Source organism: Arvicanthis niloticus, chromosome 7 (assembly GCF_011762505.2).
Source record: "Arvicanthis niloticus isolate mArvNil1 chromosome 7, mArvNil1.pat.X, whole genome shotgun sequence".
In the NCBI taxonomy this organism is placed as follows: Eukaryota; Metazoa; Chordata; class Mammalia; order Rodentia; family Muridae; genus Arvicanthis; species Arvicanthis niloticus.
The window spans coordinates 6,956,479-6,981,437 of NC_047664.1; the positions used below are offsets into that span (position 1 = coordinate 6,956,479).

Sequence of the window (24,959 nt, forward strand, 5' to 3'; positions counted from 1 at the left end):
AGGGAAGAATTAGAGAGGAAAGGGTGGAGGTGGATTGATCAAAAGTATAATATGCTTGCATGGCCTTCTTAAATGTTAAAAAACAAGTAAAAATAAAATATATCTTAATAAAACCCAAGAAAGATGAATACATTTTCTGAAAACAGTGCAGTGTTCATGGATAAGAAATATAGAAAACTACAATAAAATGTGCTCATCTAGCTGTGTGAAATGTTCACAAAGGAGAATTGTACCCCACAATGCTATTTTTCATGAGGGGTTTGTTAAAGGTTGCATATGGTGATAATGTACTGACAAGTTATAGGCAAGCAGGCGCTGACTAAGCACTTCAGCAGAATCACAAATGACACAGCTTACTGGAAATTCTTACTACATCAGGATAGACTTAGACTCCTCAGTTCTCTGTCTTAATCATCTCTGCTATCTTCATTTTATATATTCATGTGCGTGTGTGTGTAGATCAGTGTGTGTGTGTGTGTATGTGTGTGTTGTGTGTGTAGGTGCAGGCATGCATGTGTGTGACATGTGCATGTGTGCATTTGTGTATATGTGTGTGCTTGTGTGTTGTGTGTGCATGTGTGTGTGTGTGTTTGTACATACACGCACATGCGTGTGCATGCATGTGTGATCAAGAAAACTTAACAACCGTTCAGATGGCAGATCTCTAAGGCTGTGCACTCGTCTTCTGCCTTGTACATTTTTTCCAGTTCTTCCTCTCACCTCAGCCATTCCCTCTTGTGGTTAAACTTCTACCAATAAAGTCATCCTTTCAAATTACCCACTTCAGGCAGTTCATGCTTTAAAAAGCATCTTCCTCCATATCAAATCTTAGATTTGATGAGAATAGGAGAAAGACACTGACTAGGATGTTTTGGGGTAAAAAAAAAGACCCATCAACACAATGACCAGTCTATTTTTTCACTAATACAAATTTCCTTGGGCAGAGACCAGAGATTCCAAAAACATTTAATTCAAAAGGTTTCTGGTTCTCTCTTGCTGGAGACTGGAGATATTAGAAGTGGGGGATTTTTTTAAATCTCTCTTAACCTAACAGAGTACCCTTTTCTGAAATTCATATTTATGTCTCTGAAACTATGAGGCACCTGAATACTTGAGATGGAAACTGACCTGACCCACTTCCCTCTTGCCTCTAAAAACCTTACTAACTCCATGGCTTCTTTCCCAAACTCACCCTTTGTGGTCTGTGAATTTCATCCTTCAAGTTCACAAGACAAGGACTCAAATGCTGTTGACAGGGGGTGACTTTGATGACTTCTGAATTTCTATGTATAATCAAGCTGAGAAAGTCTCCATTTTTCTCAAAGATACCCTGATGCACTATATCATCTTCATTTTTTTGTTTAAAACTTTGTTCTCCATGGGAAAGGCCCACCATCCAGCTTCTTCCTTCTCATGGAGTCAAGAGGTTGCTGCCATGATCATAGACTGAATTTCCCAAACACCTTCAAATGTTAGACTTCTTGTTTGAGTTGTATGGATGTATGTATTGGGGGTTGGTCTGATGCTATGTATACAAATCCTAAATTTTGAACCCCAAGTTCTGGTTGCCATCCAGATGAGTGCATTGTCACATACACTGGCCTTTGTTGTGTAAACCTTGCTCCCCAATTTAAATTTGATTGGTTAATAAAAGGCTAGAGCCTGTGATTGGGCAGAAGAAATAGAAAGGCAGGACTTGAGTGAAGGGTCTCAGGAGAGACCAGGAGGAGGAAAGGAAATATGAAGAGAGGAGGAGGCCACCATGAGACCAGATGGATCATGTGCATGTGTCCCGAAGAAGTGTACTCTGAGGACAGGCTGATGGAGCAGGGGCAGCCAGGTCATGTCTCAAACAGCAAGTAACATGGGGTGTGTCATTTGGATATAGGTGAGAATAACACAGAACCTGCCCAATCTAGGATCACAGATTGTAAATAAAACAACAGGTTTCTGTGTCTTTTATATGAGCTAGCTAAAATAAATAGTTCTATACATGTATGTCTGCACACGTCTATGCATGTGTGTATAAGGAGGTATGGCTATTTGAATGGGAATGGCCCTATAGACTCATGTGTTTGAACGCTTGGCCCATAGGAAGTGGCACTATTAGAAGGAATGGTCTTGTTGGAGTATGTGTGGCCTTGTTTAAAGGAAGTGGATCTCTGTGGGCATATGCTAACTTTAAGGTCTCATATGCTCAAGCCATGCCTAGTGGGTCAGTCTCCTTCTGCTGCTTGCAGGTCAAGATATAGAACTCTTGGGTTCTTCTCCAGCACCATGTCTGCTTGCTTGCTGCCATGCTTTCTGCCATGATGATAATGGAGTAAACCTCTGAAACTGTAAGCCAGCCCCAGTTAGATGTTTTTCTTTATAAGAGTTGCTATGGTCATGGTGTCTCTTCACAACAATAGAAACCCTAAGACAGGAGGCTAGAAGAAGGAGTTGGGTGTCCTACTTTATGACTCTCCATCTTTTCCTCTTGTGTCAAGGTTTCTCATGGATCTGGGAGCTAGGCGAGGGTTAGCAGACTCCAGTGATCCTTCCACCTATACCCCTCCCCCACAGGTCTGAGGCTACAACCAGTTATTTCTGAGTTTTTTGTTTGTTTGTTTTGCTTTTTACATGGGCTCTGAGGATCCAAATATAGGATCCTCATGCTTGTACAGAGAGGGTTGTTTCAATACCAAAATGAAAACCAGAGGGATTAGAGAATTAGCACAGTATATATACAAATCAAATTATAGACTAATAGATTGTTTTCCTAGATAACACTTAATCTAACTGAATCAAAATAGATTATACAACACAATAAACCTCTACAACAAAAAATAATGCAAATCCAATGGAAAATACCTGGAGGAAAAATTATATGTGTAGAAATTTTTTTAAAAAAAATGAGAATCTGAATTTTATAAATGATCCATATGAACTGAAGCTTTAAACAGTATTAAATGAATGAAGACCAACACTAAAGGGCAAGAACAAAATGAAAATCAGTAAGAAGAAATAAAATTGTTCAATACACATAAAACAGGTGCTCATTTCCTTAGTTACAACAAAAATTCAAAGTCTAAGCTAGGAGCTTCAATTTGTAAGCATAACAGCAAACTTAAAGTCATTTCAGTGTTCTATTCAGCCAGTGGTGTGCAGAAAGAACAGTCATCTATTGCTTGTGGCAGTGCGCACATTTGAAAATGTTGGGAAATAATTTGACAACGAGTCCCAAAAGGCATACAAGCACTTATCTTCTTTGAGACAGTAATTCCTAGTAGTTCACCCAAAGGTATTAAACAAAATAAGCAAAACAACAAAAAACAACAAAAAAGTATGCCTTTGTTGCAGCGTTATCCATTACACCTCAAGAAATACTAACAAGTTGATTATCTGAAAATAGAAGTGGTGGAAATAATGATAGTCAGAGTTCAGGGGGGTTATTATGTAATGATGAGCACACCAGGGTCCTTAAAATGCAGAACAATATTGAAATGCACCAGTACCAGGTTTGCCATCATATAAATTCTATATACAAATGAGAATGGGCACATTCAGGACGACTGACTGCTAAAGGCATTCTGCTACACCCACAGATTGGTGTCTTGCTCATGCTGGGCATGTGCAGAGAGTGGGAGGCTTTGGAACAGTCGGTAAAAAGTGTGATGTCTTCATCAAAATCCCTCCCCTCAGGACTCAGGGAACTGTGTGGAAGAGGAGGCAGAAAGATTCTGAGAACCAGAGAGGGTAGAGGACACCAAGGAAGCAGTGTGTTTCAGACACAACAGGACTGGTGCACCTACGAACTCACTAAGGCTGTGGCAGCGCGCACAGGGTCAAGCCAAATGGGGTCCTGGTGGCAAGAAGTAGAAGTAGACATGTGCTCCCTTTCCTAACCAAGAAGCTCTCTGCAAATGACAACCACTTAAGGAAAAATTAGTTTTCTCCGATGGAGTCTCACTGGGTATATAACCACACTTAAGTTTAAGGCTGGCTCCATGGCCAATACAAGATGAACTTAACGGTATGTTTGTAGACCTTTGACTCATAATGCATTATTTGGACATTTTTTTAAACGTACTGGTCATTTCCTTGCATATTTTGATTTCTGGTTTTTCTTTTCTTTGTGTGTGTGTGTGTGTGTGTTTCTTGTGAACTTTCTTTTTAAAATATACACTCTTGTTTATTTGCTCTTTTGTTTTCTAAAGAGAGAGAGAAAGAAGGTATAGAGTTGGGCGAAGGGAGAGAGTATAGAGTTGGGTAGATGAGGAGATTGGCAAGATCTGGTAGAAGCTGGGGGAGGGGGAACATGATCAGAATATATTGTCTGAAAAAATATTCTCAATAAAAATTCTATTTGCATATATAACATTAGAAACTAGAATGAAAAGATCATGGTCAATTTGAAATTTTATGCATTATAATTTAGTAGTATAAACACACACTTATGAAAAAATTCCTTATGTTTTCTGAAGGTTAGGAGTCCATTTCATAGACGTTAATTCAGGTTTTGAATTACTTATGCCTAAGGACAACTGCCTAGGTACTGGGGTCTTCCTGTTCTCTGAAGAGCAGTAACCCCCCATGTTGATAGCTCCTTCATGAAGACTAGCTAGTGGTTCATTTTATAGTGCTGAAATTGGTGTTGCTATGAGTGAGGCTTAAGCAAAGAGTTTTGTACTGAGAGAAATTTCACCTGGCAGAGAGGGGAGAGGGAGGCTTTGAGTTCAGACAGATCTTAGGTGGTAAGAACTAGGCAGTTTGTAAGACCCATCACCTAGTAAGGTTTCCATGGAGATGGTGCTCTGGACTTGTGGGTATGAGAAGCCAAAGTGTATGAGAAGAAGGAAGACTGGAGTGAAAATGGACAAAGCTTTGCCAGTACCTCAGGAGTAAGGGCAAGAGGAGGACACAGCCTGATTTAGAGATCTGAGTGAGATGCCAGGGTCAGAGTGATGATGCTCTAAAGCCACAGGAGATGGAGGAAGAAAGGCTTTGGAGAATGGACAGTTTCTTGAGGTTCTGGCAGGATCTAGAAATGTTACCCAGACAGCTGTCTATAGAGAATGATTATACCTCTAATGCAGGTGGCTTGTGGTTAGTCCAAGAGTTGGAGAAGTTTTAGGCATGCATCAAAGCAAGGGGTATCAACATTAAAGTGTTTTCTCCTTATCATCCTAGAGACAGGATAAAAATTATGATTATGCAAATCTTGGAACAGAGAATAAGAGCCCCTTATGTTGACTAGACTATAGAGTAATCAATCTCCATTTACAGTCTATGTTCTTAAAGTATGCATGCTTACAGTTGGCAAGCACAAAGCTTAGAAACTGGAAAATTCTATGTTTAGGTCTCAGTTTGATTAGAGACATGAGAGGGTTTTTTTTTTTTTTTCTAGAAGAAAAGCAAACAGATGGCTTTTATATCGAAATCCCTTTCTATACATATTTTAGAAGAATAATCAGGGTCATGAAGAAGCACACAAGAAATTTATTTAGACAAAGATTCTGTCCTAAATCCAGATATCCTGTTCAACTCCAGCCATTGGTTGGGTAATCTGGCCTCAAATGCCAACACTAGCTAGGTTGTAATGAAATTTATTCCCTTGCTCCCCAGCCTAGGAGACTCTAAGGGCTAACTTACTGCAGCCATCAAATAGTCTATCAGAAAGCCAAACAGGAGATCACTTGAAACTTACTCTTTTTCTCTTTGGAACAATGTATCCTTAGCATTTACAATAATTTACAGGTTTTTACTATCCATGAAAATAAGATCTCTCTCCTCTCCCTGCACCCATCACGAACCTTACAAGTTTCCTGTTCGAACTGTTTTTAATGGCATAGACTTCAAAGGCAAATTCCAAAGATGGATGCAGGAGTTAAACAGCAGAGTCTGAGGGAGAGAATTCAACCCTAAGCTTCGTGCTTACCATCTCACCATCTCATCAGCCTTTTTTTGTTTGAAACAGGGCTGACTGAACTCACTCATCTCTTGGATAACCCTTAACAGTCAGCCAACCCAGGAACACTTTCCCATATAAACTCTACAAGTAACCTTCACCTGATGTCTGACTTCTGGAAGTGAGCCCTGTGCAAGGAAGCTAGAAAATTTTAAAAGGAAGAGGCAAGGACTGTTATGTGAGCAATCAAATCACTCCTATGATCAACTTGGATTGTTTTTATTACAAAACCCCCAAATGTTTTGGGACTTATGAGTTTTATAAATTTTGGAGCCATCTGTTGAGGAGAGGGTTTATTTTTTTCAGCTTATATAATAGATGCAACAACAATATTTAGATGCTACTGAATATGTATGTCGAGCCTGCCAGCTAGAAAGTGTTCGTGACTAAAATATCATGAGCATAATAAAAGAGCTAAAGATGGATGTGTGTTTCCTCTTCAGTAACTTTCTGGGGATTCATCAGCAAGAAAAAACAGTCAACACCAAACAGTGACCAGTAAGAGCAGGCGTCTAAGGAAGAAGTCAGTTTTACAATGAGACAGCAAGTGGGTGAACACACATGTACACAAAACAAGCTCACAGTAGGCAGCCAGCAGAGAAATGTAAACTCCAAATTTCACAGGCCAGGCAGTTACAGGATCAGTCTCCCGTAACTGATAGCTCCGCCCATCCATTTTTAACTTGTTCAGCAGATCTGGTACCAAAAATAATTCCTTGGGAGACATGTCTGTGCATTTATTGACAAAATAAAATGGTCATCTCAAGCCACCTCCCTCAAGCACAGACTCATCTCTTATAGAAGTTACTAAGTTCATGTCTGCCTAAATATTCGTGAATATTTGATTAATACCTAGATCCTGGGTAAATGATGACCTTCCCAAGGGCAGAGTTTCTGTCTTTTTTAGCCTAAAATACTTAACACAGTCTTTAATACAAATTATATATTTATGTTAGTATACTATATACTATACATATCTGCCCACCCACTCATACTATACTTATGAGTAGCTAACTGAATAAGCAACTTTTTATCACAGTTTGGTATATTTAATAACAAGGCACAGATTGGCAGTTCAAGCAAGTTTAAAGCTGGCTTTGAACTGACAACTTACAGAATGACTCATGCTTAGTAGTAGTGATGCTATAGAGTCACATGATCTGAACTCAATGATGTGGTTTCAGTAGTTTCTTCTATTTTATTCACAATTCTCTCTTAGTTGTGCCAAACCATGTAATTACATTTAAAAGGTATAGTTATTGTAGCTACAGGGCATTCTGAACTCTCGACATTTCTACTGTGCCAAGAGAAGAAATTTATAGAATTTAAAATTGTTATTAGAGCTGCAGAGATGGTTCAGTGGTTAAGGGCACTTGCTGCTCTTGTAGAGCAGCTAGGTTCAGTTCCCAGCCCCCATGTTGGAAGGTTCACAACCACCTATGATTCCAGCTCCAGAGGATCTGCCATCTGCTTCTGGCCTCCACGGGCAACTGCATGCCTCTGTATCACATAAATTTACACATGAAGATAGGCAGGCAGGCATGTGTGTGCATGTGTGCATATGTGTGTGTACACATGGATACACTAAATAAATACATTTTTAAAATTAATAATCTTTAAAACCTTGCTCAGTGGCATTCACCTCACATTGAATACACTATGACACACACACTGCTATAAGAAAATTGGTTCCAAATGTCCTCAGGAATGGTGAAGAAATCCATTTCATCAACTGTCAGGGTTTACAACTGATAAAGCCAGATGGATAGGCATTTTAACATTCTGCCATTCATGACAAGGTGTGGCAAAGTTTATCTGAGACAGTGGGTCAGACATTCTAAACACACAGCTATTAGAGAGAGAGAGGTACAGCTTCAAGGTTCTTGTGAGGACAGAGGAAACAGGCTGGGTTCTCAAGCAGGAGAACAAACTTGTGATGAGGCCAACAAGACTGGCAGGAGAGCTCCCCAGTATGGCAGCCCCCATATGATAGCTGCCAATATGGTGGGTCCCAAAAAGATTTTAAAATATGAGGGGCAGTGAGTTGGCTCACCTAGTTAAAGCAGTTGCCACAAGAGCTTGACATCTGAGTTCCATCCCTAGAACCCACAAAAGCTGTGCTTGGATCTCCATATATGTGCAGGACATGTGTATATATGTACACACATACACACACACACACACACACACACACACACACACACACCATTAAATTAAAAATAAGTAAAATTCTGAATTATTTTAGGATATTTGGTTGTGTCATAAATCCAAATAGCATTTACTTTATATCTTATTTTTCTTGAAAACAAAACCTAATAACATCAGGGTCTGGAGAGATAGTGGAGCAGTTAAAGGCATGCACTGTACTTGCGGAGGGTCAAAATTCATTTCCCAGCACCCTTGTCAGGTGCCTGGACTCCACACAATTGGCTATAACTCCAGCTCTCAAGGAGCTGATACCTTTAGCTTCTATGGTTACCTGCTCTCATGTACAAATGCACACACACACACACACACACACACACACACACACACACACACAAATTTTAAGAAGAAAAGGAATTTTAACATAACCAAACATTCACCAAACAAAATCCAAACCATCTACTTTGCTTGCAATCTTCAACCCTGAGTAGAATTTTTCCAAATTACTTTGTTTGTAAAGACAATGGGAAGCTAACACTTAATGAAATTTTCCTTTATGAAATTGCTGTTTAACAGCATCACTCTGCCCAGTATTTCTCCAAGGAGAACTTGAGATATGGTTTACACTATCCAAAATTCCCATGGGAAGTGTACATCACTAAGTGAACCAGGTTGGTCTAAACCCAAGCACAAAGTGTCCCTTCCACTGAACTATTGATCTGAATACAGTTACCAAATGCCACATCCTTCCCACGGAGATGGACGAGAGATGGATCAGTGTTCTTACCACCCAGCGTGCTCATTCTGCTTCCCAATGTTCTTAGCTTATAATGAACATTGAGTGTAGCTATTAACCTTATGAGCTGTGTCCTCCCTATAATGGACAGGAAATGAAATTCAAATCCCCATGCAAACAGTTTTATTCACTTAGTGCAAATTTAAACAAGATAAGTCTTCACACTTTTGACTTGGCATAGGGAATAAGGTCTGACAAGCTACTTAACCTCTGGGCACCTTCATTTCTATGAGTCCTGTTTAATACCGAATTACTTCATAAAATGTTGGACAGCTGAATAATCTGAGAATAAGAAATGAACACATTCAAAAAATGTCTAAACTTGTAAGTGAAATGAGACTCAATACAAAGAGGATGGAGAAAATTAACAACAAATGTCTAATGATTACTTACATTTTAACACCAATTATCTAAAAATTTGAAGTTGTTATCAGTTTGATTTGGTTAGTCAAGTATTAACCAAATGTGATGGCTAGTTTTAATTGCCAACTTGATACAATCTAGGATTACCTAGGAAGAGAGTCTCAGTTTGAAATTGTCTTGATCAAGTTGGTCTGGGGCATTTCTGTGGGGGACTTTTCCTAATTGTGTTAACTGAAGTCTGAAGATTCACTGTAAATGTAGGTAGCAGCATTCCCTAGGCTGGGGGACTGGAACTGTGTGAGAGTGGAGGCAGGGAAGTTGAGTGCAGGCAGGCAGTGCCAGCAAATGAGTATGGATGTGCATATTTCTCTCTGCTCTTGACTGTGACACCATTGGCTGCTTCAAGCTCTTGGCACTGTAACTTCCATGATAGGATGGACTTGGATTTGGAATTGAAAGCCAGATGAGTCCTTTTCTCCCCTAAGTGGTCAAGGCATTTCAGCAAGTCCACAGAAATGGGAGTTGGATACCAAAACATGACATTTGCACAACGTAAAAGGCAATACCGTAACAAAACTAGAAGCAACAAGGCATGGTCATTCCAACCTGGGCAAAATAAAAGTTAATATCTGTGATTTAAGGGCTTTATGCAGAGAGGTTTCCCCTTGTTTACAAAAACAGCAAATACCAAATCTGAGACTTCCATTTCTTATAGTCAGGACTGTTTCATCACTAAGTAAATTCCTGAGTGGGAAGTGCACTTTAAAAACTGATTTGAAGGTAAACATTATACACTTGTTCCTATAATTATACTCACAATCTGTCACATTATTTAGGTGATAAAATGTTTTAGTGACAGTGTACACCTCAGTATATCATATGCATTTCAAACCATAAAAGACAAAGTGCTATTAAAAATGTATTGTTAATATCTACATTTCATCTAGTACATTTACTCAGAAGGACATGATGCTGAAACTCCTGGGGTGATTCAACGCTTTTCTCCTTAGGTGAGATAAGTCAATCCAAGGAAGAATTGTTGAAGCAATGTTGTCACTACATTGCCTTTCAAGTTTCAGTATTGACTTCCCATAGAGATAAGAAACATGAACCAGTAGATGAAAAATAGGGCTGGCAAGATGGCTCAGTGAATAATGGTGCTTGTGGCCAAGCCTGATGACCCATGTTTGATCTCCAGAACCCTCAGATGGTAAGAGAGTACTCACGTCTGAAAGCTGTCCTCTGACCTCCACATATACATGCCTTGGTACACACACATCCATAAATATGTTTTTAATTAGATTGTAATGGTTCTGGGCAGAATTCAATTATAAACAATAATTGAAAGACAAGTGAACATTTTAAAATACCAGTATTGGTTAATAATTGAAGCTATCTATCATTTGTCTTATGCTATGTGAATATGATAAGGAAAATGATAGAGGCAATCATTAACTAATTATAGGTAACATTTTATGGGCAAATGTATTCTAGTTGCCATAGTTTCTTTGCAAGGAGTTGCCCTCTATCGATCATGAAAATAATTACCCATTATGGTGTGAGAGAAATGATGAATAAAAGGATAAATAAGGAATCACTTGGCTGGGAATGTACCCCAGTTGGTAATTACTGGCTTACCACACATGAAGCCCTAGGTTCAGTCTCTAGTCCTGCAAAAACCAAGTATGGTAGAACACGCCTGTGATCCCAGAACTCAGGAGGTGAAGGCAGAAGGATGAGAAGTTCAAGGTCATCTACAACTATATAGCAAAATTGAGTCCATCTTGGGCTACATGAGACCGTGTCTCATAATAATAAATATTACTACAGATGATGATGATGATGTACTCACTACATGAAGACACAGGGACTATGAGACATTTTTAAAATAACCATGCTTAAAATTTATATCATCAGAGCTTCTTCTACTCTTAATCTTAACAGTTAAAAGGTTTTTTTTTTAAATAAAATTCTATTTCCAAATAGCTTTTTGTTATAAGTGTATTAAGCTAGAATTTACACACCACAAGGTTGACCTATTCAAAGTCTACAGTTTCACTGGCATGGCAAGACAGAGCATGATGGCTGATGGGAACAGATTTCTGTCTAGGATGATGGAAGTCTGTATTTGGATTACTATGAAGGGTGTACCACTTGTAAAATTCCTCAAGATTCCCAATACTCTCCACTTCATACTTACAAATGCTTTAGGAGATCAGACTCCAGAGAAAGATAACATTTCTATGCAGGAACACAGAGAAAGGAGGCCAGGGAGAATATTACAGCATTAGAAGAGGAGACAGGGCTGCACATGGTAGAAGAGCTTGCATTCCAAGCACCTGGAGGGCTAAGGTAGAGCGGGAATCCATCCTAGGCTACATAGGGAGTTCCAATCTAGCATGTACAAGGAAAAAAAGAGTGGGGCCAGGCCTGACCTAATTTAAATTGATGGCTGTCAATCTGCCTGTTAGGAGCTAATGAACTTCAGGACAGTAAGAATGGAAATGTGCTAACTATTCAGGGGATCTTGAGATAGCAAGGAGGGGTTGTGGCTGGAACCAGATGAAGGCGATGGAGAGGAAGGGGAGGGGAAGAACGGATACCTTTTGGCTATAGAAAAGAAATAATTTGTTTGTGGATTTGTGTGGGTCTAGAAATAGTGGCAATATAGAAGAAGTACATGGAGCAAAGATACTGTCTGACAATTGTAGCATTCCCTCCCCCATGGACCACTGAACTGTAAAACCAATAAAGCACTGCAAAAATGATCTGCATGGCTTCCCAAGCTGTGCACGTGTGCGCACACACAAACAAATATATTATATCCCATTGCAATTTCCCCTCCCTCTACTCCTCCCAGTACCCCCAGATCCACTCCGCCTCCATTTCCCTTCAGAAAAGAGCAGGCCTCTCAGGAATATCACTGGAATACAGCATAACAAGTTACAATAAGACTAGGCACAAACCCTCATATCAAGACTGGACGAGGTACCCTAGTAGGATGAAAGAATTTCAACAGCAGGCAAAAGAGTCAAAGACAGCCCCTGTTCCCACTGTTAAGGGTCCAACAAGAACATCAAGCTACATAATGATAACATACATGCAGAGGACCTAGCTAAACCCACACAGTGTCTGTGATTGTGACTTCAGTCTCTCTGAGCCCCTATGAGCCTTGCTTAGTTCATTCATCCTGTGGACTGTGTTCTTCTGGTGTCCTCTATCCCTCTGGCTCCTACAGTCCTTTCCTTCTTCTGGAGGGTTTCTCAAGTTCTTCCTAGTGTTTGGCTATAGGCCTCTGCATCTGCAGCAAGTGTTCTTAACTGCTAGGTCATCTCCCCAATCCTGGGATTTAAGTTCAAATAGCATCTCAAATGGAAAATTCCAGAAATCTCAGTGTTTCTGTGGAGAAGAAGGGACCAGGCTACAAAATTATTCAAAACCCTGTATTGTTACTGTTATTACTCCCTGCTCTTTATTTTAAAACCAAGTAGACAGAGTGTGTGAATTGTAACTAGAATTTTTTTTGTTACAGCCTGACAGGCAGAAGAGAAACATCCATCAAGACCTCATGTCCTTTTTATATATTGCCACATCACAAATGTAAGTATATGAACAGGCAATGTATGACTTGCCAGATCTATAGAAGAGCTCACTGGGTTTCTAGAAACTCAGTTCTGTTTACTTGGGATTCTGCTAAAGTCGCCAAGTTGGAAAGCAGATTTATAAGCCACCACACTTAATTTCAGAACACAAGGGGGTTTGCAACAAAAGGATTTGCTTATATTGCTATTGAGAGACACATTCATAGTCTGAGGTACCAGCTTAGTTTTGGTTTTGATGTTTAATTATCTTTTCATTGGGACCCAAAGAAGATGGGTTAATTGTATACTTACTCTGATGTCTATCAAAGGAACACAGTATATCATGCGGGTCATAATATTTTAATTATCTTTCACTGAACTAGATAATAAGGTGAATGGTGGCCAGTTAAAGGTTCAGGTGTCACAAGTCCTCCTGGACGTCTGTTTTGCTTTCTTGTCTCAACTGACAGTCACTAGATTAATCACACACATTGTTTATCTTGCCTGCCTACTCCAGAAACATAAAGTAAGCAATTATGATTTAATTACAAAGAGGTTAAGGAAATAGGAGGGAGGAGATGGAACTTTCAGGGACATTCAGAGGAGGATACTTTGAAATGCATTTACTGTGTGAAGGTGCCATGTTCCTATGTGCATGTCAATTGAATCAATCCTGATGCTTTCTTTGAAAGCAAGAATGAAATGACTCTCTTGAATTCTGTTTAAAAAAAAAAAAAAAAAGGTTAGAAAGAAACAGGGGGTGACATCATTAATTGCAGTCACCCTTTTTGTTTTTATGTTTATTTCTATGCATACACTTACTGCTCACTAGCTGTGTGGTAGGGTCCATTGGTAGTTTCATCTCTTGATGGAAAATACTTTGCTCTTTTTATGTGTATTTGAGCTTTTCTGGACTACAATGTTTCATATAAGTGCATGTTTGGAAGACCCTGAGTTTTCTAGGTGCTAAAGGAAGGGCTATAAAAATGGATGGGACAGGAGGGAAGGAACATTCAAATTAGCCAGAGCAAGAGGGCTAAAGACACTAGTCTACCTTAATACCCACTCTCGTGGATCCTTAGTTTTCCATCAAATGACACTGGAAATTTTATTTTCAAATAACAGTTTTAATTTTATTTATGGATATGTGTGCATGTTTGTTGAGTTTGAGTCCAGGTGTCTCCAGGAGCCAGAATAAGACACCAAAGTCTCTGGACCTGGAGGTATAGGTGCTTGTGAGCTGCTTGGTATGCTTGCTTGGAATCAAACTTTGGTCCTCTGCAAGAGCAGCAAGTGCTCTTAACAATAGATCCTTCTCTGCCCCCCCCCCCCCGCCCCGAGTGTATTTAATAGATGTTTCCAGATTTTAGGATAACCTGACAGTGGATTTTATTGGCCAGCCTATGATATCTGTTTGATGGCTGCAATTTGGCTTCATCCCATAAAGGGAGACTCTTGCAATGGTTCTGCGAGATTCCTATTACTGTATAATGGAGAGTTGTGTATTAGGTGATTATCCTGAGGATCAGTAGGCAAACCAGAGTGACAGAAGGTATAGTGTTGCTAATAAGAGGTAGATCTGGTATGAGAACACTGGAGGAGAAGCAAGGGAAATTCATGACACTTTTTCTGAGGTAAGACAAAAACAGACCTTGTCTTTTTTTACTTCACTGTTTTTGTGGTCACAAGGCCAACAGAAATACCTTAAGTTCTTTAAGTGGCCTGAGGTCTATATTTTGGGCAATAGATAATGATCATGGTAACAGTGTTTGGAGAGAAGCCTCCTTACAGAAATCAACCAATACAGAAGCTAGGGGAGTAAGTCCCTTCAGAGAGTACTGATTATGAAACTGTTTATAAGCTGAAGGAAGACTGTCCTTGGATGAGGTGTGTACAGTGTTAATGCCAACAGCTGGGCATGATGCTGAAAAAGGCCAGTGTGAGAAACCTCAACAAACTGTAGTGTTCAGAGGGAACCTAAGGAGCTGACAACAGTCACTTGTGATTCAGATACAATGATAGAAGCTACTTAAAGTCCTGTGGACCTTCTCCAACATCTAATCCTTAATGTCTGACCATTAATGCCTGGGCCCTAACATCTGAACCCTAACATCTGGTTCCTTAATACCTGGGCCCTAATATTTGAACCCTACTATCTGGCCCCCTAACACCTGGGCCCTAACATCTGACTCCTATCTTTGGATCTTGTAAAAGTTGCTCTTCATAAGAACTTTGAAGACATGAGTCTGTGTTACACCAAAGAGGAAGCATCCAGGTTTAAGAATCTCTAGGCAGCCAGGATTAATTAATACAACAACAAACACAATGTCCATTGATTTTGTGACTGGTCAAACATCTCCGTAACATGAATATTGAGGCATTTGGATGTTTGACATGATGATGTCCCCTCAAGTTCTTGCTTACCAAACCATAATGGTTAGAGTTATCAATAATTAATATTTGTTGAGTATTTATTAACTGTTTTCCCTCACTCCCATGCTAGTCTCTCACTCTGTTTTCAATGCTTTGTCTGTAGGATTTCAGTCAGTATGTAACTATGGAAAGTGAGGATTGATAAGTTTAACAAACTATACCAAACTGAGGAAAACTCAGAGCAGTAGGGTCCCAGATCAAAACTGGGCCTGGCTGCCATCTTAGGAGATATTCAGACAGAACTCGGCAGACCAACTGTGCTTTGGCATAAGGTCAGACATCGCGTCTGAAGAACATTTTGCACCTCTCCTTTTTCGTCTGGTTTTCTTGTGACCTTAACCTTGGCTGACTGGACTGATACAGAGGCCAGGACGACAGAGGTATACGTCTGGTTGTGCTCCTGAGGGTTTTTTCCAGAGAGGGTTAAGGAAGCAGGCAAGACCAACCCTAAATATGGGGAACAAAGTCAGCTAACTCCAACATTTTCTCTCTCTGCCTCCTGGCAGTCATGATGTGAGTATTCTGCTTTCTCATGCTTGCCCACCATGGTGGCTCAAATCCTTTGCAATATGAGTCAAGATAAACCATTCCTCCTTCATGTTGCTTAAATCTACTGTTTTGTTGGGACAGTAAGGGTCCTCTGGTACTTAGCTCCACACAACAGGTATTATATTTGTAGCAATTACATCAATTTTTACATAATGAATTTGAAAGGTGATTCATGCCAACCAGAAAGACAAAATATACTGCCTCAAACAGAGTGAGCAAAGAGAGGGGTAAAGTTATTTTTATCTTTTAATTAGAAGCTGATGAGTTCATGTAGTAAGAACAGAAATTTATTCCCCAAAGCAGCCAGTGCTTAGGTCCTAGACAGCTCTGTTTCGTTGACCTGACTCCGTCTGAGCTGCTCACCAGTCACACTCAGACACTTTGACCACAAGGCAAATTATGTAAGAACAACACGGGCTCTCTAGGTCAGTAGCTTGAAGCAGTGTTCCACAGCCAATTAAGTTTAACAATGTTTTATGAGGCAAATGGGCAGAACAACAACATGCAAAAGAGCCTGCCTGAGGACTGTCTTTAAGTATACAACTTAAATTCTTGAGATAGTCTCAGTCTTAATTTTCTATATTAATTGTTACTTATGCAATGTAAGGCGATACAAGGTGATACAGATGTTTCTCAAAGACATTTACATTGAAATTGAAAAAGGGAAGAGTGTGTGCTGGATTGCCATATATCTGTAACTTACTCCACTATAACTAACTCTGGAAAGTCCCTTATCCCTTGTATGGTGACTGAAACATTCTCCTTCTACTAGCACCATGCTTGAGAACTTGCAAGGTATGTTAAAGATTCATTTTGGGGTTAGAGAGAAGGCTCAGCTCTTCCAAAGGACTTGAGTTCAGTTCCTGTCACACATATTGCAGGTTACAGCTACTTGTAACTCCAGCTGCTAGGGATGATGCTCTTTTCTGGCCTCTTGGGGCACTCATCACATGCATGTGGTATACACACACACACACACACACACACACACACGCACACACTTAACCTATATATAGCAAGCATTTCCTAGAAAAGAAGCTAATGTTTAGAGAGTTTCTATGCTAATTACTCAAACTCATATTTAGGTAAATGATCAAGCTTCCTTACCGTGTAATTCTCAAATCTTTCATCCTCCCCCCCACCCAGCCCCAAGTTTAAAAATCCTACCCTGTGCTCAGCTGCAATGGTGAAGGCCTCTAGATTTGTCTTCGGGGTTCATTGTCCTATTTACAACTTCTTTCACACAAATGCATATATTAGTTTATACTAAGGATTTCTGAATATACGATGACAAAACCAATCCTGTTACAATATAAAGCCTGACAGGGCTTCTGGCATATAAGATATATAATCCAAGTTATTCCCCTATGTTACTACATATACCTTCCTGAAAATACTCACAAATGTAAAATGGTAAAAATTACCAAATTATATAGTTTAAGTGGGTAGAATTGTTGACAAGTGAATTATTATCAAAGTCAAATTAGCAATCCTCTTGCTCAGAGGATTCTGAGTCCCAGTGGCTATAAAAGCCATGAACTGTTAATTGATTGACTGATCTTGAAAAAACTTTTTGATGATAGAATCTCAAGATTTAGGGCTACTGCTTTTGTATTGGGTGTAAAAATATGAACACATAAGTAATAAGCTTATGATCAAAGCTAAAGAAAACTTTACTTGTAGCATTTCTAATTTGTTTCAAAAATATTAGAATCTCAAGTTTTACATTTTTGGATACATATTTCCTTGTCTAAAACTGGTAGTTCTTTTTTTGTTTGTTTCCTTTTTGGTTTTATTGAAATAGGATCTCACTATATAGCTCTGTCTGTCCTATGTAGACCAGGCTGGGCTTGAACTCAGAGATCCACTTGCCTCTGCCTCATGAGTGCTGGAATTAGAAGTGAGTTCCACTATACCTGGCTTGGTACTTCTTTTTAAGTAAAGATAGTTGCTCTAGTTTCATTTTTGTTGCTGTGGTAAAACATTCTGATCAAAAGCAACTGAGAGGGGAAAATGACGTGTTTGGTGTCTACTTCTACATCACAGTCCATTATTGATGAAGTTATGGCAAGATCTTGAAGCAGAAACAGAAACTGATGCTGACTCATTCACAAGCTTATACTTGGGTAGTTTTCTTATACAGCCCCATATTACAGGCCTAAGGACAGTGGGCTAGGCCCCCACTACCTCAGTGTTCAGTCAAGACAATCCTCCTCCGCACATATACCCACAGGCTAATCTGATGTAGAATTCCCTCAATAGAGGTGTCTCCTCTCAGATGACTCAAGGGTGTGTCAAACTGATAATGAAGGGTCTATAAGACAGTCAATAACTAGATTTTAGTAAGTCTCTATAACAGCAGACATTGGGACATACTGGCAGTCAGTGTTCCTTGATATGGATCTAAAACATTAGTTCCTCTGGGCTATGAGGAAAGCCATCTTTCCCTACTACCCAATACTTTGAGACAATGTGCTTCTCTGGTTATATAGGTAAGGACAGGTAAACAAAAATGATGAGCATGCCCCCAAGACCACAGATGGGCATGTTCTTCATGGGTATTTCTCTTGCTCCATTGAATTAAGAGGGCCTTAAGTAGTCACTGAGTAATTTCTATAGTTCATTATAGTTATTGAGTTATTTCTATAGTTCATTATAGATCATATAGATATACTACTGTGTTAGAGGAAGTCTTTTCTGAGGATGTAACACTAGAAAAATCCTGCATGGTTGTCATAGATGGATGGTAGGATGAGAAGCTCAGGCATGAGAGCAGCCGTGATGGAGACTGATGAGGACATGAAGGAATCAATGCTGACCTAACTCTATCGGCTTAGGTCACAAGACGAATGTTGTGCCGAGAGCTGTAACTAGAAGCATGGAGAAGAAGCAGGTTTGGATCCTGTGTTGGAACAGGGAAAAGACTGAGGATTCTGACTTTGTAACATTTTAGATGTCCCAAGGGAGCTCAAGAGCAGCTTGAGAGTGCAGGGAATAGGCCCAGGGAAGCAGATGCTGCCTGGGGAATGGCAGTTACTAGTAGACTGAGTGTTCTTTCTTGATTACATCAAGTTTACATTTTAGCAAAGCTGAAAAGCAGTAGTTCAAGGAGCATGGACTCCGAGTTGATCCTACCCCATCATTTGATCTTATAAGATGTCTCAGTACTTCTCTAAGCTGCATCTGTATAAGATAAACTATTTCCATTTCTTTCAGCACAGTTGAGTTCCTTGGGGGGCTCACTGGGCCCTGTAAACTCACCCCAACCAGTGTCTTGAAACTTATTTCTTACTACACTCTCACTTTTCTTTTCTCAAATGTACCATGTATTGATTGACTCTATTTCCCTTTTGTTCTTTACCTTTTTTTTTTTTTTTTTGTCCTATTTCTTATTCAGATCTTTGTAAATGAGGTGTTCCTTTACGGACAGCTCCTTGAAAGTTGTGATGTCCCTGCCTCACGTTTGATGTAGAAGTGTCTCCAGATACTTGCTATTAGCTCTGCCAGATATGGCAACTGTCTACCCACAGCAGTGCTTGTAATTCATTTGCATAGTCTTGCTGAAGGAAAGGGTTGTGGCTAATATATTTTTTACTACCTCACACTGACTGAGATAGAAGCCACTTAGTGTTCCCTGACTTACTATACACTTGTTGATTCTGTCTGAAGAAAACTTCTACTAGGCTTTGTGTTTAAGAATGGCTGTCAGTTGATGGTCTCATTACAGCCACTGTGTGGAGACGGGAGGGATCCTCAAGCAACGTTTACAGACATAGTTATCCTAAGGCTGTGTTTACCTGGCTCTCTCCACTGTTGAATTTGCACTTGCTGAGAGTAGAGGTCCTGATGAAGAGCCTTCCTATTGACTTTGTGTGAGTGCTGGCTGTACTTTAACCACACCTATCTATAGATACTAATTCCAAATAGTACCTGTTGGAGACAAATAGCTGAAACAGTATCATTTTCACAGCTTCAGGTGTGGTTCACCTTGGGGAAAAAAATCCCCGAGACTATTCCAGTCTCTGCACATCTCTACAGGTGAGACACATACCACGACATTTCAACTTGAGCTGCTTGGTTTAAAAAAAAAAAGTGTTCTTCGGAACTTTTAAATACTTTGTGACCTTCGTCTTTGATCATGCATTATAACTAAGCTAAACATAATAATCCAGGTTTTACTATGTTGATTTTTACACATATTTTAGAAAATGTAGATTCAGTATTTGGACTTACCCTCTAGAGCATATTTCATATCGAGAGCAAAGAGAGACCACATAATTTCTGCACTTATCTTCCCCATGTTTAGTTCTTGTGGAAACCTAAAACAAAACACATCTTGATAGGGTATCAAAAATAATGGCATCCTAGAAATCCAAAATGTCTCATCTCACCCATAACCACAGCTGCTATTACACGGCTCATGCACACTTTTATATAATCTCATTTATACAATTTATTTCTACTGACTTTAATAAGCTGGGGGTTGGACTATATGCCAAAGTATAAACTGGAAAATAATAGTAGGTGTGGGGGAAAATAAACATCATTATATTGGCACCAAAGCAGCAGAGCCCAGAGATTCCCAGGATGCCCTGGTCAAATATTTGTGTCAGAACAGCTCCATCTGTCTTACCAAGTAATGTCTTCTATGCGTTCATCCTAAAGGTAGATCAATTCAACCCAAGTAACAGAGAGATTTATGTTTTCTAATCCAAATGTAGAAAGATTAATTCTGTAAATTAATTCTGTTGAAGCTAGAGAGCATTGCCTAAGTATACAAGATATTGCTATGATCTTGAGTAAAAGAATACATGTGCATTTATTCTAATTACACTAATTTCCACACAAAGAATAGTATATACTTCATTGATACCACTGACTGAAAAACATACATTAGATTTTTTCACAATATCCACTCATATTTTAAAATATTCATTTATAGGTTTACTTACCAAAACTTAAACTTATAATGGAACTCTTATAATGAAAAAAAAATAATAAACACATACACATACATATATAAACTAGTCCTCAGCCTTCAATATATTTTATAAATATAAAAATAATCATAGACAAATTATTTTAAGAGGCTTTATTTATATGTGGGTACTGATACCACTTGGTTTGTATGTATTGATTTTTATATTGCAAGCAAGCAAAAGTAAAATTATAAGTGACATAATGAGTGTTTTGGGCATATGGGAGAGAAAATAAGTATATTTAATTTAATTTTTTGAATCAGAACTAAAATAAGAGCATATCAGGTCCCAGTGCCTGAACAAAAGTACAAAAGTAAAATTACACATTAAATATATCTTTTATACATTAATTCAAGCATCTGCAGTTAAAGTCTGAATTCAATGCCTTTTAAAGATGTATTTTATTTTCATTCTGTATATGTGTATATCTATATATGTGTGTGTACATATATATGCAGGTGCCCACAGAGGCCAGAAGAGGATGCTAGATTTCCCTGGAGCTATTGCTACTGAAGTTGTGAACCACCTGATATGGATGTTAGAATCAAATTCAGGTCCTCGGCAAGAGCAGCAAATGCTCTTAACCAGGTAGCATCTCTCTGGCACCTATCAAATTCAATTTTAGGGTACATACAAAATAACTGAGATTATTACCAAAAAGGTTTATTGGTAAAATGCAAAGTTAGTTCAAAATTCACAAACTAAACAATGCAATTTACCAATCAATGAACTGAATGGAAAAAAATTTATGGTTACTGCACCAGATACAGAAACGTGTGGCAAACTCCAGCATTCGTCCTGCATCACGCATGTTTTCTGAAAATTAAAAGTTTTCTGTTTTAGTCTCAGGTTTTTTAATAAACATCACTGAAGTTCTGAAATTCTGCAAAAGAAGCAGGAGAAAGAAGGAAAATTGGCAGGGAGGGGAGAAGGCTGCATTTGTAGGTGCCATGACAGCCTGCATACAGAATGTTCGCCATGCTATCAATAAGCCATTTGGCACTGGGTGAGGTGGCAGAGGTTATAATCCTGGTCCTTGGAAGGCAGAGGAAGGAAGACTGCAACTCTGGATCAGCCTGGGCTAATATAGTAAGACCCTATCTCAAAACTAAAAAGACTAAACCCTAAACACAATTAAAACAATCCAAACTTTCCTCATTGAAAGAGCATAGCCATTTGCTGTAAAAAGCCATCATAAGAAAGCTCCCAGATCATAAACCCATGTATTTGTGTATACTAGCAACAAACCACTGTAAATCTAAAGTTGAATAATAGCATCATTTACAATAACAGCAAGAAGTGCTGAGTACCTAGGTATAAATCTAGGAATATGTTCATAAAATCCACTTAATAAAAATACAAAGTATTGGGAAGAACCCAAGGGTCTTTCTGTGCTGGGGGGGGGGGGGGCTTTTTGTTTTCTGTTTTCTACTCCTGTGAGGACATGGTTTATCAAAACACAATTACAATTAAAATAGACACACTGAGGCCACAAGGGTAAATTAGTGAACAGAAGCTTAGGATACAGACAACCAGGTATGGCCATTCATAGCTTCTCTGGAAAAAAAGATGGATTGTGCCTGTGTGAGAAAGAAGCCTCTAGGCACAGCAGCCAGAGGCTGAAGAGTTTGTAGCAAAGATGACACAAGTGATTTCAGAAATATTGCCTTAAATCTGGAAGCTTGAATCAGGAAACTTTAAAATACAGACTCTAAAAATCAATTGTGACTTCTTACAGTTTTCACTGTCAAGGTTCAATTCCAATCTTTAAAAAGTTGACTTAAGGGAGCTTACGGACACTGTGGGATCTTAAATCCCAAGATGCCAATACAAATGAAATCATCAACTAAAACAGAGCTAATACTGGAAAAATACACACAAGCTACATACTAAATAAACAGGCAGTATTAATATGAAAAGAAGTGTTCTGAGTCAGAGGGTTAGAGAAAGAAGAAGCTGATAAGCAAGTAACTTAAAAAGAAAAAACAGAACAAACAAAGAACCCACCCAAGATTGGAGAGATGGCTCAATAGTTAAAAGGAAGCATTGCTCTAAGAGGGGAGCAGAGTTCATCTCCCAGCGCCTACATCAGGTGGCTCACAACCACTGGTTAACTCCAGCTCCAGAGAATGTAAGTCCCTCTTCTGGCTTCTGTGGGTGCTATACTCACAAATGCAGCTGCCCTCACCAACCCGTACCCAAAATTAAAGATAAAATATATCTTAAAAAAGAAAAAAACTCTAAGAAAAACCTAACAACACAGGAAAAGAAATGTATACTATATCAACATTCTAAGATGTTTAAATAAAATGATGGTGAGATACATTGTCTCAGAACACAAGTTGTAACACACTGTAAGCATGCCATCATAGCCACCTCCAGTTCTCTCTAAAGGGCTCTGCTTCTTACACAGGGCAGACACCTGAGCTCCTACACTACACCTGTCTCTGCTTTGCACCCTGGACTCCTGCCTACTGGCTCCATCATCCTCACATTATGTGACACAGTGGAATAAGATTCAGATATTAAGGAGAAAAGACAAAACTGCTCCTGGTGGTAATGTTTTGGCTGTATAATTCCATGATCTCATCTCAACACAGGGTTTAACTTATCTGGAGTTGTTTTCTGATATTACCTTTAGACTTCAGAACTATTGAGAGCAACACCTTCTCTTTCTCAAGGTTGTCTAGAATTACAAAAACATTTCTTTTGGACCTGGGCTGTGCTATATACCCAAATATGACACCTTGCTATATTTAGTATATTTTTCAAATATATATATATGTGTGTGTGTGTGTGTTTTCTGTGTGAGAGTCTGTGGAGACTAAAAAGAGTGTTGACCTTCTGTATCTGAAGTTATAGGCAGCTTTTGAGGTGTCAGAAATGCTGCTAAGAACAGAACCTGGGTTCTCCAGAAGAGCAGTAAGTGTTCCAGACAGTGGAACTGTCTCTTCCACTCTTTAAGCAAATATTTTAAGTCAAAGTAATTTAAGAAACGTCCACAGGTAGGAAGGACTTTCTGCTCTGGGAAGAGGTTGAAGGCCCTTTTGTGCCAGGTGAGAAGTGCCATTGGTACACTCAGAGAGGAAGGACATTCATTTCTTAGGAGATGCATAAGCCAGGAGGAAGACTTGCTGTCTCTCCCAGTCACCCCTGCTGTCATTTTGCTGATCCTGCTCAGTGACATCCCTCCATCACTCTCTGCTCTTCATCTCTACTGTGGAGACACTCAGGTCTCACCACTGCATTGCCCTTTCTAGGAATGCTTCCATGCCCAAGGCAATGTATGCTAACTTCATGTTTGTACTTGTACCTTGTTAATCTGACCTCCTGCAGGGACCCCAGAGGAGGATGTGGAAGAGCAGAGGAGGCACCATCCGTCCTATGCATCTGTCACAGTATCTATCACAAAGCACTGGCTAGTCTGTATGTGTGAATATTCTTGAATATACTTGAAGAAACCTTAACAACAAAAGTGTAGCCCAAGATAAATGAAAGCTTAGAGTTTCCTAAATGATTTTGTTGCTTTTTTTCTTTCTTGGAAAGAAAAGGAAAAAATGCATAATTATGAGCAAAAATCAAGTAGATGAAAAATGAAAATCATCTTCTGAAGAAGAGCCACTCCCTATGGGTTTTTGGTCTCTTGATTAAATTTTTAAGTTTCAATTGTTTTCAACATAGGGTTTCTCTGTGTAGTGCTGGCTGTCTTGGAACTCACTCTGTAGATAAGATCAGCCTTGAACTCAGAAATTCGCCTGCCTCTGCCTCCTCAGTGTTGGGATTAAAGGCGTTCACCACCACTGCCTGGCAGTTTCAATTTTTAGCATTAAAGATTTGTTTTTATTATTTTTAATTATGTCTATATGTTGTCACTGTGTGGATAGGTACACATGACTGCAGTGCCCCATGAGGCCTGAAGATAGCATCAACTCTGGAGTTACAGGTTGTTATAAACATCTAAACATGGATGCTGGAAACCTAACTTGGGTGCTTTAGAAGAGTGGCAAACACTCTTAACCATTGAGCCATCTTTCCAGCCACAGTTTTAATTTTTTCAGAGGTCATAAAGCAATCATGATGACCATGATACTTCTCTTTGAATTGTTTTCTTTATAAACTTTGAAAATGTATTATCTTGTTTTAGCATCAAATTTTATATGTTG

At 39.2% G+C, this 24,959-nt stretch overlaps 1 protein-coding gene across 2 annotated transcripts in view; it reads right to left on the reverse strand.

Annotated features, from left to right (window-relative positions):
- Nucleotides 1-24,959, reverse strand: part of Unc13c (unc-13 homolog C) — a 478,076-nt gene that overhangs the window by 113,846 nt on the left and 339,271 nt on the right. For both annotated transcript variants that reach the window (XM_076937868.1, XM_076937867.1), the window contains exon 18: nt 20,051-20,136. In XM_076937868.1, coding sequence (XP_076793983.1) covers nt 20,051-20,136 — 86 coding nt within the window. The remainder of the gene's footprint in view (nt 1-20,050; nt 20,137-24,959) is intronic.